This window comes from Oratosquilla oratoria, chromosome 16 (genome assembly GCF_046742065.1).
Source record: "Oratosquilla oratoria isolate Oo_2021 chromosome 16, ASM4674206v1, whole genome shotgun sequence".
Taxonomy (NCBI): domain Eukaryota; kingdom Metazoa; phylum Arthropoda; class Malacostraca; order Stomatopoda; family Squillidae; genus Oratosquilla; species Oratosquilla oratoria.
Window position 1 is genome coordinate 1 of NC_134792.1, and position 12,284 is coordinate 12,284.

Here is a 12,284-nt window from a genome sequence, read left to right on the forward strand (position 1 = left end):
ATGTAGTGTTACGATGATGCGGGAGCACAAGTGTCAACTTTCTAGTAGTCAACTTAAGAGTTATCCTGACTGTGAAAATTAATATCCATGTGAGCAAGTTGCTTAAACACAGCAAAGGAAACATGGACTGGGAGTGATGCGTTTATTCCTGATGTTTCGTCTGCTGACTTTTTCAAAGGAATGAGCATACTGGATCATGCAGAGTTTATATATATATATGCTTGGTAGCTCATGAAAGTATGAGAGCATGGTGCACTGTGCTCTGATTGGCCCACTGAGATGCCCAAAACAGTCGATCGTGAAGTGCTATGCTCACCAAGGTTTTTGGGTTTTTGCCCAGGTGAGGCTGCCAGCCTTACTATTGATGTTGGGACAGGTAGTGATATCTTCTTATCCATCCATGTGCATCATGAGATAAGGCATACTATGTAGAGATGAAGAGGGGACTAAACATAAAGATCAGGGAGCATAAGGCCAACTTCTGTCACCATAGGTTTACTAACACTATGGTGGAGCATGTGGAGTCTGGACACCTCCCACAATGGAACCAGGCAGAGATATTACACAAAGGCATGGATAAGAAGAACAGGAAATCCATAGAAGTTATCACTACCCAGTTGAACATCAATAGTAAGGCTGGCAGCATCACCTGGGCAAAAACCTCAGTGAGCATAGAACTTCACAACTGGCTATCTCAGGCACCTCAGCGGGCCAATCAGAGCACACCATGCTTGCATACCTCCATGAGCTACCAAGTGTATATATAAACTGCATGATCCAGTATGCTCATTCCTTTGAAAAAGTCAGTAGACGAAATGTCAGGAATAAACGCTTCACTCCCAGCCCATGTTTCCTTATCTGGTCTGTATCCAGATAAAACTGTATGACTAAGTAAAAAGGTAACAAAGACAGAAGATTCCAGAAAGGAACATTAAATTTGAAGTAACTATCAATAAGTATACCAAGAGAACAAAACAAACAGGTATAATACAATAACACTTGTAGAATGAGAGTCTGGATCAATTTGACCAACGTGTATGTCACTCACTATGAATACAATAGAAATAAGGCAATCACACAATAAGAATGTAAGACAAATAAGACATGAAAGGGAGGGAAATGGACAATTGGTAATTTCTAAGGGTATTCTCAAAGATATATGTTACCAATGACAGGGGTAAATAGTAATTTCAAAGTCTTCTCATGAGACTAAGACAATCAAAGACGTGTCTATGAGAGACAGAATAGGGAAAATACAAATAATAATGGTGAGTGTGGACTATTCATAGCCACTGACCAGGACCTGACATACATCAGAATCTACACAATGGGAGGAAGAAGAGCCTGAAACTACCTCTTTCAAGCTATGCACTTTCAGACAGTTGCCAGCAATTTGCCTAGTTTACACTGGTTGAGTGCTTGAACTGCCTTGTTTGAGGTGAGTGCCCCATGAGACAGGAGGTGGCAAACCATCTCCTAACTGCATTGTTTCAGATATCCAGGTGGTAGCAATATTTCTAATTGGCCTGTATGTTGCTCAGTTTATATCTGCTCATCCAAGCTCCATATATTTACCTATGTATAGTTTAGACAGTTGTATCTTATGCAATTTGCGACACTGCCTCTGATTCAGGGCAGTGGACAAGGTGAAGGGATGACCCGTCATCCAGGAGGTGCTAAGATAAGAGGGAGGGTGGAGGGGAGTGGAGTGTATTTAGGGATGGAATGGGTGGGAATTATTTTATGCCTTTTTCTTTTTGGCTACCTCCCTTGAAAGGGGGAAAAAGCCTTGGTATATGTATGTATGTATATTTAGATATTTGTATCTTATGAGAAGGGGAGCTACACTCGTGGTGTTCCATCTCTGTATCTTGCCATGTCTAATTTGTTCTTAAATTCATGTACTGTTTTTGCACACACTACTGTTTCATCTAGTATGTTCCATACACCCACCACTCTGTGGGGAAAGCTGTTCTTTTTTAAGTCTCTTCTATTAGTGTCCTTTTTGATATTCCTTCCATACCCTCTTGTATTTCTCTTCTATCAAGGACTTCCATTCCTCTCATAATTCTGTAGATGGTCAACAAGTCACCTCTTTCACTTCTTTGTTTCCGAGTTGGGGTAATTCTAGTTTTGACAGTTTGCTTCATATGAGAGTTTTGATAGTGCTGAGGCCACCTTCATAGTTGCTCTTTGGATTCTCTCAATTTCCCTTGTATTCTTTTTAGTACTGGGTGACCATAGTGTCACTGTGTACTCCAAATTTGGCCTTATCAGTGTAACTAGTATTTTCTTTACCATTTCTTCATCCAATTAAGTAAAAGACACTTTTATTGATCTTAGCAAGTTATAGGTTTCACCAACAATTTGGTTTATCTGTTCGTCAGGGGGCATATCTTTGGTGATGATTACTCCCAGGTCTTTTTCAGATCCCACTTTCTTTACTTCCTTCGCACCAATTTTATATTATCCTGATATCCTTTTTTTTATATTTTTCCAAATTCCTTTATGCTACATTTCTTAATGTTGAAGTCCACTTCCCCCTTCTGACTCCATTCCCAAGTTCAGATCTCTCTGCAGTGAATCACAGTGTTATAAAAATAAAGTATTTTACATTATAATTCACTGGTGCAGCTTGCACTTACATACAAAAAAAAAAAAAAAAAAGATACAAACAAAATAATGACACAATAACTATAGCATTACATATTCACCATTTGGAAAAGCTTTTTACTTTCTGTTGAAAAGCTATGTTCTAGAAAGTACATTAGCAAAGACATGGTCTTGGGGTCTTGTTTTTCATGGTTTTCAAAAACTTCAAGGGATTGTGGTCAGAATATACTTGAATGGTGGTTTTGGATGAGCCCAGGTAGACTTCAAAGTGGATAAGGGCCTGGCCTAAGGCAAGTGTTTCCTTCTCAACTGTAGAGAAGTCCTTTTGTGCAGGGGACAGCTTCTTGTTGTAATAGGCAATCACGCGAAGAACTCCATTGTTTTCTTGTAAGAGGGTGGCTCCAATACCAGAGTTGCTGGCATGAACTTATAGATGAAATGGTTGTTGGAAGTTGGAGGCTCTTAGAACTGGAGCACTAGTAAGAAGCGACTTCAGGTTTCTGAAGGCTATCTCACAGGAAAGAATCCACACAAAGTTATGGTCTTCCCTCAACAGCTCAGTCAAGGGTTCAGCTACATCTGAAAAATTTGGACAAAGATAATAATAGCCACTCATTCCCAGGAAAATGTACCTCTTTAAGATTGGTAGGTGTTGGTACATCATTGATGGCTTTTATCTTGGCCTCTATTGGAAATGCTTGAGAATTTCCAACTTTGAATCCTAATTAAGTAGGAGACTTGGGTAAGGCCAAAGTCATTTTAATAGGTTGCTGGTGAGGTCATCAGGTGGTTCTTCCTTCCATTTTTCATTAATCATCTTTAGGGGACCCCAAGCTTCATGGCCAAAGACCAATTCTGAAGGGCTGGATCCAAGGTTCTCTTGAACTGTTGTCCTGGTGGCAAACACCAAAAAGGGAAGTCCATCTTCCAAATTTTGAGTGTGTCCATAACAGAGAATCCTTAACCACTTCAGTATGAGTCAAATTCTCATGCACAGCATCAGCTGCCATATGAACAATGCATCACACTACTCGCATTATAAAATATAAAGTCACTGCTGTATTACTAGTTCTCTTTTACTGTATGTAATAATAAACAAAAAACATGATCAAACCAGTTCACAGAATCTGGGGGTAAGTTGTGTACAACTACAAAAAAAAAATATATGATCAAGATTCTGATGCCAGCATCCTCGTGTCATTTGCATCTCATGACTTAAAGAAGGAAAAATTCCACAGGACTGGAAGAAGGCAAACATTGTACCAATATACAGTGGCCGCAAAAAAAAAAGTACACATTTTCACCGAAATAAAAATGTACGCACGCGAAACCGTGTGTACATTTTTATTGAGTTCCCACCATAGGAATAGTGGGAGGAGCTAGGGAGTGACGTAGCATCCACGTGATAGGCTGACGTCATGCTTCCCCGCCACAGCAAGCATCAGTGAGCTTCAAAAGCTTGGTGAGTGGGGATTAAATTTACGCGCTCCTCAGTCCCCGCTTTTGCACTCGCTCACCAACTCCACAACCACTTGCCACAATGGGACGAAATAAACTTAAATGGAGGAGAAGACTCATGCCATCACCCTACTGGAGCAGGGGTGGTCTGTGATATGCGTGGCCGTAGACCTGAAGGTGACAAGAAGGGTCGTCTAAAACCTGAAGAGGGCAGCCGCCAGCGTCCCACCCGGCACCATTCCACCACGAAAGAAGGGCTCTGGAGCCGAACAGACACCTTCTTCAGGAGGTCAGGGTGCTTCTCCTTTAGTTTCACAGCAGTAATGGATGGTTCAGCTAACACCTCACGCTTCAAGACCTTGTCTGTTCATGGGCTGGTCTTTCTTGGTGTTCCAGAGCCCTTCTTTCGTGGTGGAATGGTGCCGGGTGGGACGCTGGCGGCTGCCTTCTTCAGGTTGTAGACGACCCTTCTTGTCACCTTCAGGTCTACGGCCAGGTGTATCACAGACCACCCCTGCTCCAGTAGGGTGATGGCACGAGTCTTCCCCTCCATTGTAAGTTTATTTCGTCCCATTGTGGCAAGTGGTTGTGGAGTTATAGGCCGTCAAAGTTGGTGAGCGAGTGCAAAAGTGGGCACTGAGGAGCGCGTAAATTTAATCCCCACTCACCAAGCTTTTGAAGCTCACTGATGCTTGCTGTGGCAGGGAAGCATGACGTCAGCCTATCACGTGGGTGCTACGTCACTCCCTAGCTCCTCCCACTATTCCTATGGTGGGAACGCAATAAAAATGTACGCGGTTTCGCGTGTGTAATTTTTATTGCGGTGAAAATGTGTACTTTTTTTTTTGCGGCCACTGTATATGGGAGGAAACAAAGAAGACCCATCTAACTACAGACCAGTCTCACTAACGAGCACAGTAGCAAAAATTTGTGAAAAAGTTGTCACAAATAGATGGGTTAAGCATTTGGAAGAAAAAACTAAACTGAATCCAAACAAATTTAGATTCAGACAAGGAAGATCATGTACAACAAACTTGATTTGCTTCTACTCAAGACTAATAGACATAATACAAGATAGAGATGGGTGGGCAGATTGTGCCTTTCTGGACCTACAAAAGGCATTTGATAAGGTACCACATAAAAAACTAATAAAGAAGATTGAGTCAATAGGTGGCATCAGAGGAAAATTATTGGAATGAATGAAAGACTTCCTGATTGGGTGGAAAATGAGAGAAGTAATTAGAGATAAATTCTCAAACTGGGAAGAAGTGATAAGCGGTGTCCTGCTTGGATCAGTACTGGCACTGATAATGTTTGCCATATACATTAATGACATGGATGAAGGTGTTATATGAATTTCTTTGCAGATGATGCAAAGATACTAAAGATAAAAATGGAGGAAGACTGCAACTCATTGCAACAAGATTTGGACAAGATCTGGAATTGGACTCAAAAGTGGGAAGTAAAATTCAATATAAAGAAATGTAGTATAATGGAATTTGGAAAGAGTAAAAACAGAATATCGAAAGATTACAAAATTGGTGAAGAAGAGGTGAAAAAAGTAAACTCGGAGAAAGATCTTGGAGTGATGATCAGCAAGGACATGACACCGGATAAGCATATTGATAAAATATTCGGAGAAACCTACAATTTATTGAGGTCAATTAAAGTGGCATTTGCTTATTTGGACGAGGAAATTATAAAAAAAATTCTAACTACACTAATAAGACCAAAACTTGAGTATGCAGCAACACTATGGACACCCAGTACCAAAAAGAATATAAAAAAAATAGAAAGAATACAAAGAGCAACAACAAAACTAGCACCAACTCTTTCCGAACTGACATATGAGCAAAGACTGTCCAAACTAGAATTACCAACTTTGGTACAAAGAAGGGAAAGAGGACTTACTGACTATCTATAGAATAATGAAAGGAATGGAAGTCTTAGATAAGAATGACTTGTTAATATGGGATAATGGAACAAGAGGACATGAAAAGGAACAGATTTCCCACACAGAGTGACAGATACTTGGAACAAATTAGACACGGAAACAGTGTGTGTAAACATTATTCAAGATTTTAAGAAAAAACTTGATGCTGAGAGGGTACAAAGACGGGTCACCATGAGCATAGCTCTCTTCCCATATAATACAACTAGGTAAATACACTATCATAAACATAGAATGAGAATGATGATTTCGAAATTTCCTTAGTCTATGACATCTTAAATTGGTATCCTATCATACTTACACTTAAGTCAGATCCATCCTCTACCAAAGTATTCAATTCTTGATCCATTATAGTTGACAAAAACCCAGCAACTTCATCAGCCTCTAATTCCTCTAGAAAGGGCAGAGAAAATAATATATAAGAAATAGAAGAAAAAGGGGATGTGGATAAAACATTTTATATCTTTAGTCTTTTCAGAAATGTGACACACTATTAGCTTCTACTAATCACAGACTATTTCACTCATTTGAGCTCTGGATTACTGCCAGAGAGCCAATACTACTTATAACTGAAGATGATCTATAGCTGAATAAAATGAAGTACATACCATTATCATAGAAATAGTTCTCTGTCACATCAATCAACCACTCAGCAATCTCTTTACTCTGTGGTCCTCCTGTCCTGTGCTGCACAGCAAACTGCAATTAGAAACAGTTAACAGAGACTAATATAGGATACCATTTATTTGTAACATAAGCAAAATTTATTAGGAAATTCATATTAATATACTAGTCTCATGTAGCAAAAAGTTTTAAAATGTGAAGAATTCCTAAAAACTGCTGATTTTTTTTTTTGTCAACAGCCTTATAATCTATTTTGCATTGAAGTGCAGGTTAAGTAATACTTTTATGGTTTACACTATAATAAATGGGTTGCATGTGGTGCTCCTGCAAGATAGTCAGCAAAACTATCCATTTTCAAAATTCATCACCCACCTCACCTCCATCAGGAAGTGTACCCCTGAAGGACTGACACCTGGTCTCCAGACTTGGCCTAAGACCTCTAACAACTTGAACTACATTTCTAACACCTTTTCACAGATGAGGTGCTGCCAACTTGCAATTGCTCCCCTCCTACCCAAACTGGTATACTGATTACATGGAACATGAAGCCAATATTATAGGGACAGTTTTGGGCCACCCTTAAAGACCAGTCACACATCATTCATTTATGTTAAAAGTTAAAAGCTCCACTTTGTTCTAAAGCTGTCCCTCTTTTATCTTGTTCCTTTAAACCTATCATTTACAATTTCTATTATTCTATCTCTTCTGGGCCCCTCTGTGGTAATGGGGAAAATAATTCTGCCACTATGCAAAGAAGGATGGGGAGAACAACAGGAAAGGTAGTGAATCATGGGATGAAGAGATGAAGATAGTGGTAGAAGAATTGGTTGGAGGGTAGAACTAGGGAAGTGTGCAAGAGGTACAAGAATAGAGAAACAAAGCACAAGAGAGCAGATGTAAAGCAGGGTAAGAGTTTGAAAAAAAAAAAAAAAAAAAAAAAATGGAAGTGAAGAGAAGCATGAGGTAGAGAAAAAAAAGTAAATGGTGCAGATGGAAACATCACTCAATCTGTTCCCATGGTCTCCTGCAGAAAGCCCATGGCCTCCAAGAAACCAGCAACAGCCTCCTGGCAAGACCACAACTCACTTAATCAGTATGAGGATTTGTTGTATGAGGCATTGTGTGGTGGTTGCCTCTGGGGCAGCTTGAATACATTGCCAGGCCTATTCTGAGATAGTATTGCCTCAATGATGTATGGTAGCCTAAGCTTAGGCATAATATTGTATTTCTTGTCTGGTGAATGATGGTTTTCTCTGTGGGACTTATATCCAGGGGTTGTTGAAGTATTTAGTTAGGCAGTGTTCCTTGAAGGGCTTGTGATATTTGGGTGTGAATGTGTTTCACACCCAGATAACTAAACAAACACTTCAAGAAAGACCACCTAACTCAATACTTCAACAAAAATCCAAAGATGTTAATGAAAGTGAAGGAGGTAAGAGGAAGATGGGTAAGGTATTTCAGAGAACTGCTGAATGTGGAGATTGTTGATGTTGTTGTCATTCCTTAGATTGTCGGGCCAAACAGTTCCATCTACCTGAGGAACACCATGGATGGTGAACAGGGTTTTCCCACAAAACCCTTACAGGGTGTATGTTGTCTTGTTGTGGAGGAGGTTAGTGAGGGGTTGTGGTAGTGGGAGGTGCTAGGAAAATGATTGATGTTAGAGGAAAAGGTCAGCCCTATAGAAAAAGATAAGGTACAAAAGCATTGGAAACTATGAAAGCTGGTACCTGGATTGGATAGGTGTCATGCACTGTCTGGAAAAGGGAGAAACTGTTATAATGAATTGGCTAATGTGGTTGTTTAATGTGTGCCTAAGGAAGAAAATGTGCCAAAGAACTTAGAGTACTTGCATAGTTCTACCTTACAAAGGAAAAGGGGAAAATAGGAATATAACTGTTTCAGAAACATATGGGGGGATGTTGAGCGGATTAAAAGAGAAACAGAAGGAATAACTGGGGAGAACAAATATGGTTTAGGAAAGGGAAGATGCATGACAGGTAAGAAGTTTTTGGCAAAAGGTATATCTTTTGGCATTTTTATGGATCTGAAGAAGGCTTATGACAGAGTCAACAGAAAGGTATTATGGAGGAAATTTGTTAAGGCCTTAAGGGCAGTCAAAACCTTTTCACATGAATAGTAGAACTTGTGTTAGGGTTGGGAATGGTGAGAAGGAATGTTTCGAGTTAAAGGTGGGGCTGTGTCAGGGTAGTGTTATGTCACCATGGTTGTTCAATAGGAACATGGATGGGGATAGGGAGGTAAATCCAAGGGGGCTGGAGATGGTTAGTGCGAGTGCAAGGAAATGGGAGATGAGGCAATTGTTGTTTACTGATGACACTGCATTTATGGCTGGGTCAAATGTCTAAGGCAGTTAGGAATGGAAATCAGAAATTTATGTAAATACATATATACCAAAGGCTTTTTCCCCTTTATAAGGGAAGTAGCCAGAAAACAAAGGCATAAAATCCACTTCCATCCCCACATACTCCATTCCCATTCTCCCTCCCTCCCTCTTATCCCCACCCACTCCCTTTCATGCATCACAGTATCATCCATACAGAACCATTCTCCATCCACCCCTATCTTCTGTCTTCTCTCATCCTTCCTCAACAGACATTCCCTTCTTTCTCAATGCCCCTTTATCCATCTTATCCTTGGTCGCCCCCTCATGTTCACTCCTTCCACCTCTGCCTTCTACACCTCTTTTACTAATTTTTCTTCACTCATTCTTTCCATGTGTCCAAACCATCCCAATACTCTTTCATCAACCATATCTCCCAACTCCCTTTCCACTCCCATTCTCCTCTTCAAACTCTTCTCTTATGTTCCATGTTTCTGCCCCATATGGTGCTGTCAGCACAACCACCCCTTCATACAATCTCCTCTTAGCATCCATTCCCAAATGTCTATTTCTCATTACACTTTTTAATCCCCCAAGGCATTTACTTCTCTCAATCTACATTCTACCTCCACCTCTGCTCCTCCCTTTCCCACCACATTCACACTGGCGTCGGTGTCTTGATTACATTTTTTTGTAGTTGCACATGAGTTACCCCCAGATTCTGTGCACTGGATTGATAATGTTCTCTGTGTTTAGTATTACTCAGAGTAAAAGAGAATGAGTAATATAGCAGTGACTTTATATTTTATAATGCAAGTGGTGTGATGCAAATTACACATGGGAGCTGATGCTGTGTGCAAGAATTTGAGTCATATAGAAGTGGTTAATACTTACTTCTAGTCTGCTGCCACTTTCCTCCCTTGTACATCTCAACACTTTACTTTTACCTAGATTTGTCTTTAACTTCTTTCTTTCGCACACCTTCCCAAACTCGGTCACTAACTTCCTTAACCCTCCTCCCGTCCTGCTACAAGCACAGTGTCATCAGCAAACAGCTGGCTTATCTCCTATTTTTCTCCATTTTCTTTAACTATCTCCAATCCCTGACCCATTACCCTTGCATTTACCTCTCCCACCACCCCATCCATGTATAAATTAAACAGCCAAGGTGACATAACACATCCCTGACAAGTCCCACCTTTACCTCAAACCACTCATTCTCTCCATTTCTGATTCTAACACAGGCTCTACTATTCTTGTAAAAAATTGACTGCTCTTAACAGATTGCCTCTCAATACACTAACCAGTCAGTACTGCAACTATCCTAGGACCCAACTTAAATTTACATTGATTTTGGTGCATTATTTTTACACCAATTTACTGATACAGAAAAAAAAGAATAATGTATTTTTACTTTCAAAGGAGTTATTTTGTTTAATCATGTTATCTATAATCATGATAATCTGAATAAACAGCCTTATTTCAACAGCTCATGTCTATTACCATGAAACCCAGAAGAAAATTAAGTCTTGTCTCTAGACCTCTATTAGTCTTGAGAATTCTCATGGTCATGGGCATGGAATACTGACCATATTATTAATAGTTATTTCATATATTTGCTATCATAGCCATAGCCAGCTATGTAATACGCATAGCATAGCCTGTCCAACATCTTAAAATTCATACCATAACAATGTAAGTATTATTTGTGAACAACACCCTCTACAACTATTACTAGACTATCTCTGATATATCATGTGAAAACAAAAACAAACACGACCTGGACCCAACACGTATGCCTACATGTAATGAAATGAAGCTCAACTGTAGAATAACCAATGATCTTAAGCTGCTCATTTCTGGGAGAAAATAGGTTAAAAAACAATATTCTTACATTAAAATATTTTGTTCTTGGTGTCTTACCATAATATTTTACTCACGACGACGAGGACGAGCGGATGACATCTAATTTGCAGGTAATGATTTATTAAACACAGGTTAGGTTAGGTTAGGTTAGTTTAGTTTAGGTTGGTTTAGTTTAGACAAATTTATCGTCCTTTCATTTCTCAGACGTCGGCATGTACCATAACAAACATGGCGTGCCATTCGTCGTACACGACTTCGTTACTTAAGAAATCTGTTTTAGCAACTTTTTTTATTTTCATTTCCGCACACAAAATTGCATATTACGTTGATACATTTTAATTTACAAAATTACTATTTAATTTTGTATGGCTATATTCGTACAATGGTCGAAAGTAAAATTTTACCGGTATTTGTAGCTGTGGTCAGTAATTTTGCAGAGAATAAAAACATAACTTCTCTTTGATCAAGTTACATGGAAATCACACATTTTATAGAAAATGTCAAATAATGCAACCATATGCTAATTTTTTATATATAATATTGTGCATTTGAGCTAAAACCGTCATTGTTTGGGTTTGGTCGGTTTTGGTCGGCAATTAGGGAGACCGCACGTTTTGGCCTGATTTTCTGGGACAAAATAGGCCTGATTTTGTACCTTTCACAATGATGGATAATTCAAATTGCATTGTACTCATAGCGTCTTTTTGCATCCCATGAGAACTACTTCAGCTCAAATATCAGGAATTCCATTTTAAGTTGACCTAGCATGCTATTCAGTTGAGAACTTGAGCCAGAGGATAAACTGTTTCAAATGAAATGGGTTAAAAATAGAACACGTTGATCAAAGAACACTGTTAAATCTTACTTGGATGGCGTCCCAGTTATTGAGAAGAGATGCTACAACAGTTTTAAATATTGGACAACTCGTCATTTTGAAAATAAGGATGAGTTCTAACAACAAGACGCATGTATTTCTATGACGATAGCTGTCCGAGACCACCTTTTAGTTTCATGTAAACAATTGAACGTTAGTAGTTCTCATAGATAAAGTAAAAACTATCAAACAGTAAATAATACTCATAACCTCTCCCACCTCTATTTCTCTCTTTCAAATCCATAAGTATTTTGCTTATAGTTCTGATGTAAGAGGTTATCGGTTGCATCACTTAGAGAAATAAAAATAAAATACCTTATAGTTATTACATTATTTTTGGTATTTGAGAAGTTTCGTCTCACCCGCTCGCACAGCATTTAGTATATTTTTGCATTTATAGCACAAAAAGTACAGCAACTTTCTTGCGGAAATTAATAAGGGATTGAGAGGAAAAAATCCCGTAATTTACCCGCAACCGAAACGGTGTCATGGCTGTCCAGTTTTATCTGTCGAACATCAATTTGTATATTTTTTACTTGTATACCTGGTCACTT

The 12,284-nt window shown here is 39.2% G+C and overlaps 1 protein-coding gene across 1 annotated transcript; it reads right to left on the minus strand.

Moving 5' to 3' along the window:
• Positions 1-6,323: 6,323 nt before the first annotated feature.
• On the minus strand, positions 6,324-11,925 carry LOC143033719 (pre-rRNA-processing protein TSR2 homolog; the record flags this gene model as incomplete). The annotated part of the gene is given in 3 exon segments (XM_076199204.1): positions 6,324-6,415; positions 6,631-6,721; positions 11,722-11,925. Coding segments are annotated over 3 exon segments (249 nt in total), but the record flags the coding sequence as incomplete, so codon positions are not given.
• Positions 11,926-12,284: the final 359 nt, after the last annotated feature.